The following is a 16,229-nucleotide window of genomic DNA, read 5'->3' on the forward strand; positions in this document are numbered from 1 at the left end:
AGACACAAGGATATTTTGGACTCCCATATAGGCTTATTATCTCTTCTCAGTATAGTATGACATATTCTTTGGGTATTTTTGTGGATAGGCTGGTGAGAGAATCCTTAGTCCCAATAGATTAGGATTCATGTGATTTATCTCTCTAGGTTTAAGAAAGAATTATATGATAATTGTTTTACTACAATTGACGTGTGTGACCTCTTCACTTCTATTCCCCACGGGATTGGTCTGGATTTATTTTATGATGACCTGAGGGAGAAAACATCATTGAACAACACTTTTTATTGAACTTTGTTATGTTGTGTATGGACATTGAATCTAAAAAAAATAAATTTATTTTGTTTTGAAGGGGAATGTTTTAAACAAAATCAGAGGGTTGCTATGGGTTCTAGTTGTGCCCCCCTCCCCCCTGTTTGCTAACTCTGTCATGTATAGCTGGGAAAAGAAGAATGTGTGTTTTGTACTGAATTTCAACACAAATGGTCCATGTACTTGAGGTTTTTGGACAATCTCTTTATTTTATGGAAGGATAATGAATATGGTGAGCAATTTTGTGATTACATGAATGAAATCTGTGATTTATTTCAAGTTCACTTCCACACAAAATAATGTGGAAATTAATTACTTGGATGTGACTATAAATAGATATTTTGTCAAAAGAATTTTCTTCCACTATATGTAGGAAATCTACATTTTCTAATGACTACTTAGAATTTAGTAGTAGCCTTCCCTATTTTATGAAGAAAGGTATTGTTAAAGGCCAGTTCATCAGAATGGCCAAAATGTGTTCATCCTTCAGTAGTGCCACTGAGGAGATGGATGTGTTGTGCCATTTTTTTAATGACAGAGGTTACCCGGACAAATTGGTTATGGAAATGTACAACTTTGTGAAGGGGAATTGGGGTGTTAGGTATACCCCATTATCAGGGAATTCCATAGTTGCCCATAGGGAGACAACTACCCTTGATAAATTTGAGAACAGTATGGTCCTAACGTACGGTGACTATAGTAAAAAAGTTAAGGACGTACTATGTAAGAATTGGATTTTGTTTAGGACTAATAAAGAACTAACCATGGGGAATAATCCCAGTTTTGTGTTTAAAACCAACGCAGACTTGAAATTTTTGTTTGAACACCCCAGTATGGTAAAAGTGTTTTTGACAAAGGTGCCACTTGTTGTGGACACTAACTATTGTAAATATAGTTTTTAAAGAACCAATTTTGTACATTGGTGAATTTGGGATAAAAGTAAGGACGATATTGGTAATTGTGGTACAAAGGGTTGGGTCTGTTGGGCAGTATGTCAGGACTGTTCTAACATCTATATAGGGAAAACAGAAAGATCCCTTCGTAGGAGAATATGCAAACATATGTTATACAGGGAAAACAGAAAGATCCCGTCATAGGAGAATATGCAAACGTATGTATGCCATTAGACAAAAGAACGCTAATAATGCCCTGTTTAGACACTTGGGTTGTTAAACGTTTTTGTTTGGTATTTTAGAAATAGTAGTAATAAATTCTAGGAGGGGTGACTGGGCTAACGCACTTGAGAGAGCAGAAATTAAATGGGCAAATAAGGTTAAATGCTACCCACTCCCCCGGTATTAATGAACACATTTCTATCATGCCCTTTTTAGAGTATAGAGCCCTAGTGTTATAAAACATCAAATTAACAATTTTTTATTAATTAACAAATGTATTATGGTTGTTGTAAATGTACTGTGTGATTTTAAATTCTTAATTAATATGTATACACCTAGTGTACTTTATTGGTTGTTATATTTAAATGGTGTGTTTTAATTGTGTTATTGGTTCTGATGAAGTCCAGGGTTTCCTGGATGAAAGTGCTTGACCAAACTTTTATTGTTTTTTATGCTGGAATAAACTGATTGTGGATTGTTAAATTAGCCTGTCTTATTTGCACCATATCAGATTGGCGAGAAGGTGTTGTGTTTTTGTCCATAACAAACAAAAGATAATGTTGTACTGCTTATCTTTCAATTACAATATTTTTAGTGAGTCCTTGTATAGGTTCATGATTCCTTCAGTACCTTTTGTGCACTGCACTAGATAGTGTCTGTACAGATGTTAGTTGCTGATGTTTTTTATTGCTTCAGGTGTGCTTTCAAAATAATGTATATGTATACATTTCTGTTAACCGGGTAAACCCAGTGGACGTGAGTGTCCCTTTTCAGGGGTGACAGTGGAGCACTGCCTGTAGCTTGCTCAGTCTTGGGGGAGGTGGAAGAAACCAAACCATGTACCCTTAACTACAGGAAACAGCAAATCTTTATCCTCTATGCTAATTGCGCCAACATTAGAAAATAAATGTAGAGAACTAGGTTCTGTTACAGACATGTTGTTTTTACAGAACACCTTGCGTGATGCACAAGCAGCTGAGTGCATCTGCAGTACCAGGTGGCTGTACCATCAAAGAATCCATGCTTTTGTTTAACACCTTGACTATTTTGTTTAATACAGTGAAATGTAAGAAAATGGCTAACAGAAGATGGGTTGAAGACCTTTCAGATACAAGTATCATGCACGCATTTTGACAGTAGTGTGGTGCAGCAGTTAGCGTTGTTGCCTCATAGCAAGAGGTTCTCTGGTTTGATCCTTAGCTGGGATGCCTTCTGTGCGGAGTCTGCATGTCCTCCCTGTGGTCGTGTGGGTTTCCTCCCACATTCCAAAGACATGCTGTAGGTAGATTGGACACTCTAAATTGGCCCTAGGTATAAGTGCGTGCATGCGTGTGCCTTCTGTGGAAGGTTGGGTTGGCAACTCGACACCATAAAACTCCACTGCCAATCATGAGCGGATGGGTGATCTACTGTGGCAACCCCTAACGGGGAAAAGCTGAAAGAAGTAAAATGATGTCATTACTACCATGCTAAAATAAATTTCCAAATACCTCAGTTCAGAGGTAAGCAAGGTCTTTACTACACTACCCTTTTGAATGGTTAATTGGTTTTGAAAGGTCCTGCTTGCTTGATCACAGCACTACAAGTACAGACAAGTCAGTAAGTCGGCACACCTGTGGCATTACTGTAATCCCCCCCCCCCCTCTTAACAGACTGTGGGCTAACTAAGCAAATGGTGCTAGTGGAAGGTGGTAACTATATCTTGCCAATGCAGTAAAGCTGACAAAAATGGCTTTGCCTATATTTTTCTAAATTCCTGAGCAGATGCTGCATACATATGACATGTCTGTTATTCATTATGGTGCAACTGAACAAAACTTTCCGGTCCCTCTTTATGACCACTCTGCTGTACCTAGAATGAGTATTTGCACGTACTCGTGCACACATGAATGTTGTGTTGCTGTTAAGGCAGTCATTGCAGACTGTGAGGAATCTAGACAAATCTGTTTTCTCTGTCCTTGCTGATACTCCTAAGGAAGCAAGGTAACTTTGGTACGCCACCTCTTCTGAGCAGCAGCTGCTACCGCTCGTGGAAAATTTCCCTCCTGTATTACTTTTTGCTCATGCCCTTTGAAGTTATTGTGATCATGTCTTTTAACTTTTAACTTTTTTTTTTTCCTCCACAGCACTGGTGAATCAAGTGGCTATTTCACAATTGCTTGCTTTCATGAAAAACAAACAGAAGAAACTAATACAGAATTCTCACCAGAGCTTATTGAACAGGAGACTTCAGACTACCACTCTGAGAACTCATCAGAGTGTCCTTCTGAGAGCTCAACAGATGATGAAAGCAGTGGCAATGAACTGGTTTCCAGTCCTAAACCAGTCATCGGTGCTTCGAACACAAAATCTCAGGTGATGTAGTGTAATGGTATGCACTATGATTAGTGGTTTTGTAAGAGCAATGGAAGTGTGTTCCTAGATGTAAGCTGGGGAGTTTCAGACTTGGAAGGTAACTTGTTTAAGATGTGCCTTAATTCTTCAATCTCATTATGGTACAGTGAACAAGTGTGTTCTTTTGTTTTAAGAAAGCCATGGGTAGCTTTACTCCTTTATGAAAGATTTTGGAGCAACTGGGTAGCATCCCATGCCTAGAGGAGTTGATGCAGAATACTTCTCAAAAGCTGACTGCAACCTCCTAAGGGAGGATATCTGTAGCTTCACACCACTGCCCCCTCCAGAGGATGAAGACAACTATGCTGAACGATACGCCAGTGCAGTTTACAAGTACCTGTACAACTGCATGGACTCAGCCATACCCAGTAGAACTAAAACCTGCTCCTCAAGGAAAAACAAAAACCTGTTTGGTGGACATCTATCAACAGGTGTTTACAACAAAATGAAGAAATTGTTGTCCAAGGGTAAAAGGGAACAAATTCCAAATAACTCCCTCCTTAGCCTCCACAAGCAAATTAGATCACTAGTGAAATCCTCCAAGGCCAATTTTGAATCAAAACTAGTCTCCATAAAAAAGGGAAATCATAAAGTCATCTTCAGGAACCTCCGTGACAAAGCCCAGGTTTGTTCCGAATTCATACTTAACAGTATGACTTACACTGATCCTGTTGACTTGGCCAGCCTGCTAACAGATAGGTTCAGTGCAAACTTCACCCCCATGTACCCCCACCAAAGGCCCTTTCGACATCCCAGATACTTGTCTCGCACCTCACATCTCCATAGGTCAAGTGGCACAGTCCCTATCCAAGGCAAAAAACACAGCTTCCATGAGACCAGATAGTGGCCCAGTATGTATTCTGCACCATCTCCAGCAAGAACTGGCTTTGCCATTGAGCACTTTTCAACCACAGCCTAAGTACTGGCTTCATTCCAGCAGAGTGGGGAATTACCATTTTCACCCCCTTACACAAAGGTGGTGCCAATACTAACCTTAGAAACTATCGCACCATTAGCTTAACACATCTGATATGTAAAGCCATGGAGCATATTATTATAGATCGCCTAAACAATGGCATAGGCAATCGTCAAACACATGACCCCACCCAGTACAGGTTAATCAAGGGCAGAGCTTGCCTGTTGAACCTGGTTGAATTCTTTGACACAATCCCCCACTCTGGCATCATCAAAAAGCTAACATAACTTGGCGTAAATCCCTATCTCATCTCACCGGCACGACCCTCAACGTCAAAATAGACACCTCCACCTTCTATAGCAGTCCTGCCACTAGTGGGGCTCCCCAGAAATGTGTCCTGGGACACATACTGTTTGGCATCTATTTCTCAGGGGTACCGGCAAAGGCAAAAGGCCTGTTGCTGACCATGTTTGCCGATGACTGTAAGTTGGGTGCTGTCACTGACTCCCCAAACGATGTTTAACATGTTATATAACATACTATAAGAGGGTCTGGCAGCAGCTAATGACAGGTGCCAAAGTCATGGCCTCAAGCTAAATGCAAAAAAAGTATCGTACCATTCAGCAAAACCCATCAAAAAGATTTGATGGGCTATGGCTAGTTGATTGATTTTTAATTGCTGCTGAAATTCAAGCCAGCCTAGTTCCTTTAGATTAGTGCAGTAGTGGGTTCTGTAAGGGTTACCTGTAGCAAATCTGGCTATGTTGTGGTAGGAGTGTTCTAATTTCAAAAGATTCTTTTTTTGATAAGTTAGTAAATATGGGTAAGGCATAGAGGAGGTTTGATTCTGTAATGAGAGCCTATTTTTTATTGATAGTTTTCAAAGTGTTATTTATATGTATATCGAAGTTAAGGTTGTTGTCAATGGGTAATGCCTAGTAGTTTGGTAGTAGGATCTTGTGATATAGATGTGCCATTTTTAGATGTTATTGTAAAGTCTATATGGGGAGACTTACTGGAAGGTGTGAAGAGAAGGAGTTTAGTTTTTTTTGGGTTAAGTAGGAGACAGCGTTGTGAAAACCATTCTTCTACGGAATTAAATATGTGTTTTGTGAGGGAGTGAAGATCTGATACAGATGTGGCTGAGCAAATTAGTGTAGAATCGTCTGCATATTGTATGCATGTAGCTTGAGTAACTACTTGGTGGAGGTAATTGATAAATGAGGGGACCCAGTATGGACCCTTGGGGGACACCAATGTTAACAGGTAGCTGGGAAGATAGAGTGGAGTTCCAGAGTACTGCTTGATGTCTGTTATTTAAGTAGGATTTGAACCAGTTAATAGGTTGGATTTCAAGTGACAAAGATTGAAGAATGAGTTTTTGGTGGTTGACCATGTCAAAAGCCTTGGGCAGGTCTAAGAAAAGTGCAGAGGAAAGGGTGTTATGGTTACGATTTTTGTTGATTGTGTCTGTATAGGTGAGGAGGGCAGTGGTGGTACTGTGGGAAGGTCTGAAACCATGTTTGGTATTAGAGAGTAAGTTATTTTGGAGAAGATGGTCAAGCAGTTGCTTGTGTATACATCTTTCCATAATCTTAGATAAGGGAGGGAGTAGGGCTATAGGGCGGTAGTTAGAGATTTCAGTAAAATAAATAAAATAAATATTTTAATATTTTAAAAATTTACATTCTTTGACCATCCTTAACTTCTCTGTGTTGACCAGATGTGTTTGAAAGCAATTTGCAACACTATGGACCATCTTTAGAAACTATGTACATTATTGCATTCCTGACACCAGACACTGTCTACTGGTTATGGCCAATTTAACCACTAATTTAGAATGTTTACAGATTTTGTTCGTGGCCCAGGCCCCGAACTGTGTAAGCAAGCACTTCACTTACTTAGTCTTATGGCAGTGGGGGGAGGGGGTCTTACTGCACTGATTACATTTGCTCCCGCATGAATAATGTTAGCTATGACCACTAGATGACATTTAAGTGGCATTGTTATTAGCTGTCTGTTTTAGTTGCACTTCAGTGCATCTTTTCTTGTACTGTTGATGTGGACGATTGTGGCTGTTGGAAAGACTTTTTAAAAAAAATGGAGTTTTAAAAAAATTTTTTCAGTAGTTATTGAACACCATTATTTCAGTTTTGCTGATTAAACAGGTGTTGTTTGTTTGCTTCATTTTTTTTCCATGTCTAATTTTTCCCCTTTTTCCCTTCTGCAGGCTGTGGAATATTACTATCATCCAGCTCCATTTTGGTCACCCTTTCGGAGGAGAGTGGTGACTTATGTGCCACTGTACCAACCAGTAATTGGCTATTATATCATCCCCAAGGTAAGGAAGTTGTATTGCAATCCCACTAACTTCCTTATGCCCCAAGGCAAACATTACAACAAGAGGACTACCAAGCGCTGAAAGTTTCATTGCTACACCAAACTGAGAACTAACTGGATCTCGTATTGTTGAAGAGATGCAGCTAAACTAAACAAAATCACTCCCCAAGAGCTTTTTATAGCCTTTATAAACCTTGAGGCAGAACGGTCTCCCGTGGCCAGCATTGCCTTCCTGTTACCTAAATAGAATACCCTACATTTAGGACTTACATGAGCCATAGTTTAGTCATGTAAGGTGTGCACACAGTTTGGGGGTATACTTTGGATCTTGATGAGTCTTCTAAAAATGCATCGTAATCTAGTTTGTGTGTAATGCTTGCAGCTCCCATAAGTATGACACACCTTTACTGATGGTCCATCTAAATTTTTAAGAACAAGCTGGATGAAGCTTTGACTTTGGGCACCCAAGTCTGTGATTTACAAGAAGATGCATCATTTGCAGAAATGTACGACCAAAGCCTAGCATTTTTAACTGCTGTACATCTTTTGAAGACATAAACTGCATTTAATGTTTCTTCATAATTCATCAAAACACACTATGGGCATTAGTGCCTCTGGGTATGCTTATTATGAATTTAACTGGATAAAGTGACAAGCTGACACCTTCAGAAACCAGTGTGGTGCTAAGTAAAGTTTCTTCAGAGATTCTCAAAGTGACATCATTGTGAAAATCGCACATCTTCAGACTTGTTGAACCAAAATAGTCTGCATTTTCACTGGCATTCATTCATCAGTTTTAAATGTCTTTTCGTTCTTGTTGCCTGGTGGAAAATTGTTGCTTGTTCTTCTTGGGGGGGGGGGGGGGCATTGAAGTATGATTTTCATGTAATTTTTAACAGATATACAAAGATGAGTTAGTCTGTCTGCTGGTCATGTATGCGTTGGACTCCAGTGAAACAACAGATGTATGAAATCGTGATGTTTCAGGATATTGTCTACCTGGACTGTGGGCACAGGCATGTGCTGCTATGGATGCACCTACTACAGGGTAGAAGGTTTATTATGCATTTTGGCCTCATATTGTAGGTTTTTATTTTTGCTGCTGTTTTATTAATGTGCAAGTGCCTTCTTAAAGAAATTGATCATTCTCTGACTTTCCTTGGGTACTTCTTAATCGGCAAATGAGCTTCAATGATCAGCACCAAAGATACTCATTTGCTGCAATTCTTAGCTTATTGTTTGCTTAAGGAATTTACGAGACACTGTGTTGTGAAGTTGGGGGGGGGGGTGGTATGAACTGTCTGGAGAAGTAAAAGAAACGTCTGTTTTACGCTTTCCATTAACTGACTCTCTACCTTTCAGGCTAGCATGGTGCTAATTCATTCCTGTCTTCTCAGGGTATATATATATATATATATATATATATATATATATATATATATATATATATATATATATATATATATATATATATATAATGAATAATCTACATGCATATATTTATTGTACATAATAATAGTGATTGTATTTGAATGAGAAAAGGAAGTGGTGCTCAGATGTGTTTACATGCATTTTGATCTGTAGCTTCTGGAAGCATGCACATAATCATTGGAATTAGCCATTTATATTTGTGCCTTTATAGTTTATGATGCAGTCTTTTTACTAACATGTAGAGTATTGGGGTTTTCCTAAAAAAAAAAAAAAAAAAAAGAAACTTTTGCGCTGGTATTGCTTGCCTGCAATCTAGTGGCTTACATCTCATTGCAGCATAAATTTGAAATTGCACTTGCATGCCAAGCAGAAGTATATATACTGGCCCTAGGGGTTAGCCTCCTCTTTTCCTTTGTTACATTTTTGTCCATCTTCTGATAGCATATCGATCATGGGTTGGGCAAAATACATACCACTTCTAAGGCAGAGTTTGCATTTGCCATGGTGCTTGACCTGTTGGCACAGAGAGGTGTTAAATTGCTCATGTTAAGCTGTTTCTGTGGGTTCAGTAGCACCTGTGAAAAATATTTGTTTGGTAACCTGTAAATGCAAAGTGAGCAGTTCTGAATGCGTAAGGGTGGAAATTAAGAAAGGTGTACTAATTTTTTAATGTGCAAAACATCACCCATGGTAGTAGTGTGGAACACAGCATTTATTAGGGTGAATTTGACCCCCCCCCATGTCCATTGTATGAGACCCTTCCTGAGGTCCTGTAGTGTCCAATTCTGAATTGCAGCAGTAATGTTTTTCTTTTGTATTTGCTGGTTTTGACAGCAGATTGATTCTGTAAAACTCCCATTATGAAAAGCTGTCCCAAGAATTTCTGTATGCCTTTCATTGCTGAGAGTGTCTTTGCTGAAGCAGACTGTTTGCTTTCACGTGCAGAAGTGGTTGTGATTTCCTGCGTATGATGATTAAACGGCACTTGCTCATGTCTTGCACAAAGAGGACAAGTATAATAATGCTTTAACAAAGAATTTGGGTGCGGATGTTTGTAGCCTTTGAGTACCATTGGGATATTTTGGTAAATCATTTTCTGCTTTGCTGGCAGTTTTGCTCCTGCATAATGTGTGGACAATTGTTTATGCAACATGATGCCTAACAGTGTGATAAATCTTAGAATTTTAGTCTTGATTGTTAGTTTGAGGTATTAGTAGTGTGTGTTTTCTTTTGTGCCACCTTCACATCGTTGCCAGTTAATATGAAAATATAGTAAGATTTGCAACAGCTTTAGTGAGTGCCAGGTAAAATTGAGACTGCTTCTAGCGCATCATAGTGAATGTAGCTGTCAGCATTGCTGCCAGCCTCCTACTCCTTTATCTCTGGTTTGGTTCTTTGCTGGGATAACTTGTTTACATGTCTGTGCATCTGTGTGGATTTCTATTTGGTGTTTTGCTTTCCTTCTGTATTCCCAAGACCCTTTCCTCAGGTGAATTAGTGCTGATTCTTCAGATTAGCTATAGATTGACTGTGTGTGTGTGTGTGTGTGTGTGTGTGTGTGTGTGTGTGTGTGTGTGTGTGTGTGTGTGTGTGTGTGTCTACACTTGCCAATCCTTTGGATGACTGGTTTCCTTTCTAGAGTTAGCTTTTGTGCCTTTTGATCACTGAATACTGGAATAGCCGTCCACCATCACAGCCATTTAACTGAATTAAGCAAGGAAGCGAAAATTGATTTTTACGTGGTTGTATCTCCTTACTTCATTATTCCATTCTCTTATTTAAAACCCTGTTGACGCCTACAGAGAGTAATCTCTGTCCATTTTAAGAATTGTTCCTTTCTTTGTTAGAAATCTGTAGTGTAAGACGTAAGGTATTTTATCCTGACACCACCACCACCACCACCCTCCACTTTTCTGTACTTGAGACTTCTGAAGTATTTCATATTGTCATAGATATTCTGAGCCCTGTTAAAATCTAGTCATTCTTTTTGTTCATTTGGCTTGTGGATTTAGCAGGGCTCAACAAACTGACCATGACTTTATCCTTCTGTCTCACTGGCAACTCCCAGACCAGATCCTTTAACATGTTGAGGATACTGGCATTATCAGCTGAAGCTCACCTGCAGTACTGATAAGTTAATTTTAAGGTGTGCATTTCTTTCTCTGCTTCTGTACATACACATGCATTTACACCTGATGTTGATGAAAGGTCTAGGGAGAGAAGTGAGTTTTCTGATCTGGGCCATCACTTTGACCTGCAGAACCAGAGTAGTTGCATTAGTTGACCAAAAATGTACAGGCAGCTCTTCATTCTATAAAAAAAGAAAATGTTAAGGTCTATTCTTGTGTGCATGCCCTTGTTTGACTTGCTCTTTACTTTAGTAAAGCAGATTGAGCATTGCCCTTTTATGTTTTTCTCCCCGCTGATATTTGCTGCATTTATTTTCTTGGAACTGTTACTTATCCACGTGTGATTTGTACTTACATGTTTGAAGTCCTTTTTATGGTCTGTAGCCCCATGACATGGCCAGACTAAAAGAGATGGTCATCCAGGCTATCTTTCATTTGGCCATGGACAAAAATCTTTAGAATGTTGGAAGAGTGTAGCGATTTGTACAGAACAAAGTAATAGATCTGATGTTGTCCTCTTTATTCTTCCTCACAATTGGATCTCTGATGTGGCACTCTGATCTGGCTCTGCCACATTTTCCAGACATGGATCAAACTCTTGAGCTCCTCCCCTTACCTGTAATGGACTGCACTAACCCCAAAAGAACCTCCGATCTCGTTTGCCGCTTCATTGATCGGACACACATGTGCTGTCACAGCTGTTTGTGTGTTGGGTAGATAAGTAAAAGAAAATGTTTTTCTCCGTAGTTTTGTTATATTTTTAAGTGTATTATCTTTGTTAAAGCTCTGTAGTTGAAAGTTTTTTAGTGCAGTGCTAAACTGTGTGTGTGTGTGTGTGTGTGTGTGTGTGTGTGTGTGTGTGTGTGTGTGTGTGTGTGTGTGTGTGTGTGTGTGTGTGTGGCTTTAGGGCCAGCTCTGTGTATCTTGTTCTGCACGGACAGGCGCAGCAGACATTTTAAGGGGTCTCCTTCCATCATCTGCTTCTGAGGCTCAGATCCTCTCTAAAGCTGCTTCTTCTAAGGAGGCTAAGAAGAGATCTCTCTCTCTCTGCTTCCCCGAGAGATCTGTTGGAGACCATATCTAAGAAGAAGAAACCTTCACATTCGACCTCCACGAATCCAAAGGAAACTACCACCTTTACAGATCCACAATCCTTGTCTGATCCGACAGAGGTAATTATAGTGTCACCGCCTTCTAGTTTCACCATTTGTTTTATACTTTTGTGCCCGAAATGCACTAACATTCAGGGATGCCCAGAGGGGTTACTCGTACTGTAGAATTCTGCTTCCCACTCTGTGTATTGCTCACTTGTTAATATTGCTTCCCTGTTTGGCTTTGGCATGCCATATGCTGTTACGAGTGTTACATTTTGATTGTGTCCTTTCTCCAGCAGGTAGCAAAACATGAGTGATTTCCAGTACCTAGTGTGTTAACGTAACTGGAAAAGGCACTGATTGCTTACTCTTTTTGTGTTATTGAGCCAGCTTTTATCTTGTTGTTAATGAAAATGTTTAGTGATGAGCAAATGTTGTGTAGCTGTAGCATTCATTGACAGTGTAGCTTAATGATCACTGTCTTTTTTTTTTTTTTTTTTTTTTTCCTCATTCATTGTACAGTATTATTGTTAAATAGATTTTTATAAGTTAATGCATTTCTGAGATAGCTTATTTATTTCTGTATATATTGTAATGGTTAAACATTTTATCCTGGGTATGGTGTCTAAAAAATATTGTATTTTTCTACACAAGGACTTTGTATTTTGGGGCTGTACTAATATGCATTGAGGTCACATTCTGTATTTAATTAAATTTGAATATTCAAAAATAAATGGCTTTATCATCTTTTACAGTTTATAGTGTACTCTGCCATAAGGTTAATAAAATCCAGACTGAGAGTTTTAAAAATTCTGAGCTTCAAAATGCAGCAGCTGAAAATGAATTGTGTTTTTTTTTATGGTTTAATCATTTATTAGTCTTTTCTATTTTTTTTTTTTTTTTTTTTTTTGTGCTGCGGTAGCGTTGTCGCCTCATTGCAAGACGTTGTCCCATTCGATTCTCAGCTAGAGTGTCTTCAGTGTGGAGGCATATGTGAATGGTGCGTGCCTTCGTTGAAGGTTGTGCGTCAGGGCTGGTAACACTGTACGTAAAAATCCACTACCGATCATTTAGCGGACCGGAGTTCCGCTGTGGCGACCCGTAACCGGGAAAAGCCGAAAGACACTAACAAAATGGCCTGTAGCCACATTACCTCTATTCCATGTTGTATTTCTTTCGGCTTTTCCCGGTTATGGGTTGCCACAGCGGAACTCTGGTCCGCTAATGATTGGCAGTCAATTTTTATGGTGCCAAGGTGCCAGCCCGACGCCCAACCTTCAACGAAGGCACATCCATTCACGCAGGTCTTTCAAAATTCCACTCGACCACTGGGAGGACATGCAGACTCCACCCAAAAGGCGCTCCAGCTAAGAATCGAATGGGAGAACCTCTTGCTGTGAGGTGGCACGCTACCGCTGCACCACCGCGGCTTATTACCTCCATTCCATAAAAAGTAGAAATTAAAAAAAAAAAAAAAGCCTAATTGAGTTACATGACACTTCACTAGCACTATTCATTTTTGAATCCTGGGGGGTACATGTTCGTGGCACTTGGGTTAGGACATTTCAGTAAAGAATCCTGAAACCTTTCAGCAAAGAATCCTGAAAGGTGTGTCCTTTGATTTTAATCAGTTAGTTAATTTAATTAATTAACTGGGCTGGTTATTATTTGTGGATAGCATTGCAGCTTGGTGCAGTGTCTTGCTTCAAATGTGGACCGTACCAGAATCTTGGGACAATTTTCTACTACTGAAAATACCTATGATTCCTGTATGATTAGGGATATTCAGTATGTGTGATAGTACCTTTTGTAAAATAGGTTAATTTCACTGAGTTTGTCTGTGATTTAGGAGCTTTCAGACTGCAGGTATGTGACATGCATCACAATCTGCATGCCAGCTCAGCAAAATATTTGGTTGTACTGATGTGAAAGTACACCACATTGATTTAACAGGTGTATATGTTTGCAAATTCATCTAAGGGACCTGTTGGGTTACAGTGGCGGAAAATAATTGCAGTGACCATCTGAAGCCATACTATATCAGTCAGCATGTCTGGTTAATTCTGTCTATTAATACAGTCAGCCAAGACTTTAATTCACTGTCTGTTGGCACAGTCAGCAAAGACTGTTTCTGACTATATTACTCAATAAAAATAAACTATGTCATGCTGCATCGATCTACAGGTCAAATCAGTCAGAGCAGAGTGATGTAGTCCATGTTTCACAGAATGGGGCCAGATGTGCACCTAAACTAAATGTTATTGCACTTGGGTGCAGTAGCATTTAATTTGAATGAATACCTAGCCACATTTCCTCCATTCCATAAAAAGAGACGTTAAAGTCCAATCGAGTTGCATGATATTAATTTTTTAGTCCTGGGTTACATGTTTGTGATACTTTGTTTGGACATTTCTGTAGTGAGTATGTAATGGAATCCTGTAATGTTTGTGCACCATTCTTTGTAGGCAAAATATTAAACTAATGAAAACATCTGAAAAAAATCTGTGCTGTGCTGCGAGATACATGTGTTCATAACTTTGCACTGAACAGAAGTCGCAGCTAAACTGGAAGGTCCCCTATTCAGAAGGGGAACTGTGTTTTAAACATGTATCTGCTTTCCATTGCAAGTTGCACAGCTGTTAGTTTTTGCAAACGGTTGCATTGATTCCTTTGATGGTTGGCTGATTATAAGGATGGAACATTTGCCTTTTCAAGCTGTAGTTACACGTTTACTGGGAGTAGACGCTAAGGTAGCAGAACTTTTCTAATGAAGAAAGTTTGGAGTGAGGTTACAGCTTCTGATATCAGCTGCCTATTTCAGTGTGCTGTGAAGAAAGTAGTATGAATGAACAGCCTTTCAAGTGCCACAAAGACCTGTCTGATGGAAATGCTGTCCTGTCAGTTGGAGCCCAAGTTCCAGCAGCTTTTCTCAATGCTGCTTCCTGACTTCATTGCTGTTATCTTATTGGTACATATGATGATAGTTGTTTCTCTTGGCAGAAATTGTCATAGTTTTCCAAGATCAAGTAAAGTTTGCTGTGATTTCCAAACTACTTTCATAAGGAATTAAACCAATATTGGCTATATAATTTATTTTGCTGTTAACTTGTTTCAAAAAGTCCCAGATGCAGCTCTGACTATAATTTCAGGATAGGGGGCCCGACAGGGGTTATGGGGCCCCTTCAATGGCTGCCATCCTAGAGGCAGAGGCATCCTGCATAACCAGGGCTTCCATGGCCTCTTAAAGGAAGCCCTGCACCAAACCATGTAGATGACCATTAATATGGACAAATGGGTTAGAGTAGTAGTATTGGGGGACTATTTTTCTTTCCTTTTTCAGTTGCCAAAGTGTCACTTCTAAAAGTGTCCACCCTTTCAAGAGAGGGGAACAAAAGCAGATGTCTTAAACCTTATCCAAAAGAGACCTCCAGGTGGTTCCACTGAACCATAGAAGGTCTAAAGTTTACTCTGGATTATTTTAGTTACTATAAAAATCAAATGCCTAAGGGTCGTACTAAATTTTAGTCTAAAGCAATGCATTTAAAAAAAAAAAAAAGACATGGTGCAATACACACCTTTATGCCTTCAGGAAGGGGACTGGATGTGCTCATTGGTTTTCCAGGATGCATTATCTGCATACCAAATATTGCTAAGGTATCCAGAAGATTTTTACATTTCTGGGTTGGAGATGGTCAGTAGCAATTTTATGCCTGTCTGTTTAGTCTCGCCACAGCACCAGGGCCAGGAAGTCAGTTTACATGTGAACATACTGGAGATGAGGGAGGCTCTCCTAGTGTTGCAGGTAATCCAGAACCTCCTATCTATCCACACAGACATGGCAGTGGTGTGGTGTAGCAACAACTTAGGCAGCACCCAATCACATCATCTGATCTGAGAGGCAGTGAGAATAGTAGATCTCTGCACAGTGCTTTCTGACTGCAGTGCATATGCCCACCAGTTCAGCTGCCTAGCAAACATTCTCATCAGGTGTATCTTGGTGCCTCTGAGAAGGTTGCTCAATCTTCAAGTTGCTTGGAACTTATTTCATCACTGAGGAAGCTTTACTGCAGCCTATTTCCATCCCTAGCTAACATTAACTGCAGTAAATTCTTTCTTTCTTTTCCCTTGCCTCTCTACAAGGAAGGGTCTTGAGGAACACTGTAGTCTACCAGTGGTTATCTGGTCTGATCTATGCTTTTCTTCCACTCTCTAATGATGATGAAATTCAACCAAAAAGCAAGGTTATGCAGTGCCGTTCTCATAGTCCTATCCTGGTCATGGCAACTGCAATTTCCCTTGCTGTGGCCGCACTTCCAGCAGATTCCCCTGCTAATGGGTCCCATTTCAAATTTTCCCTACTGTCCATCTGGCAAGCGTCATGTGGGCATCACATCTTTTCAACTAACCACATGGCCTCTCCAATTCCACTAATGGTCATACCCAGCCCCTCAAGGGTAGTCCACATTCCTGCAACATAATCTCCTGCATCGTATAAACCAGT

General features: G+C 39.7%; 1 protein-coding gene across 2 annotated transcripts in view; it reads left to right on the forward strand.

Moving 5' to 3' along the window:
- LOC122809235 (protein BTG3-like) overlaps positions 1 to 8,762 on the forward strand; it is a 40,353-nt gene extending 31,591 nt beyond the window's left edge. For both annotated transcript variants that reach the window (XM_044080548.1, XM_044080549.1), the window contains exons 4-5: positions 3,551 to 3,779; positions 6,965 to 8,762. In XM_044080548.1, coding sequence (XP_043936483.1) covers positions 3,551 to 3,779; positions 6,965 to 7,156 — 421 coding nt within the window. In that variant the 3' untranslated portion in view covers positions 7,157 to 8,762. The remainder of the gene's footprint in view (positions 1 to 3,550; positions 3,780 to 6,964) is intronic.
- Positions 8,763 to 16,229: the final 7,467 nt, after the last annotated feature.

The sequence above is a fragment of the Protopterus annectens genome, chromosome 8.part0 (assembly GCF_019279795.1).
Source record: "Protopterus annectens isolate FY-2018-M chromosome 8.part0, PAN1.0, whole genome shotgun sequence".
Lineage (NCBI taxonomy): Eukaryota > Metazoa > Chordata > Ceratodontiformes > Protopteridae > Protopterus > Protopterus annectens.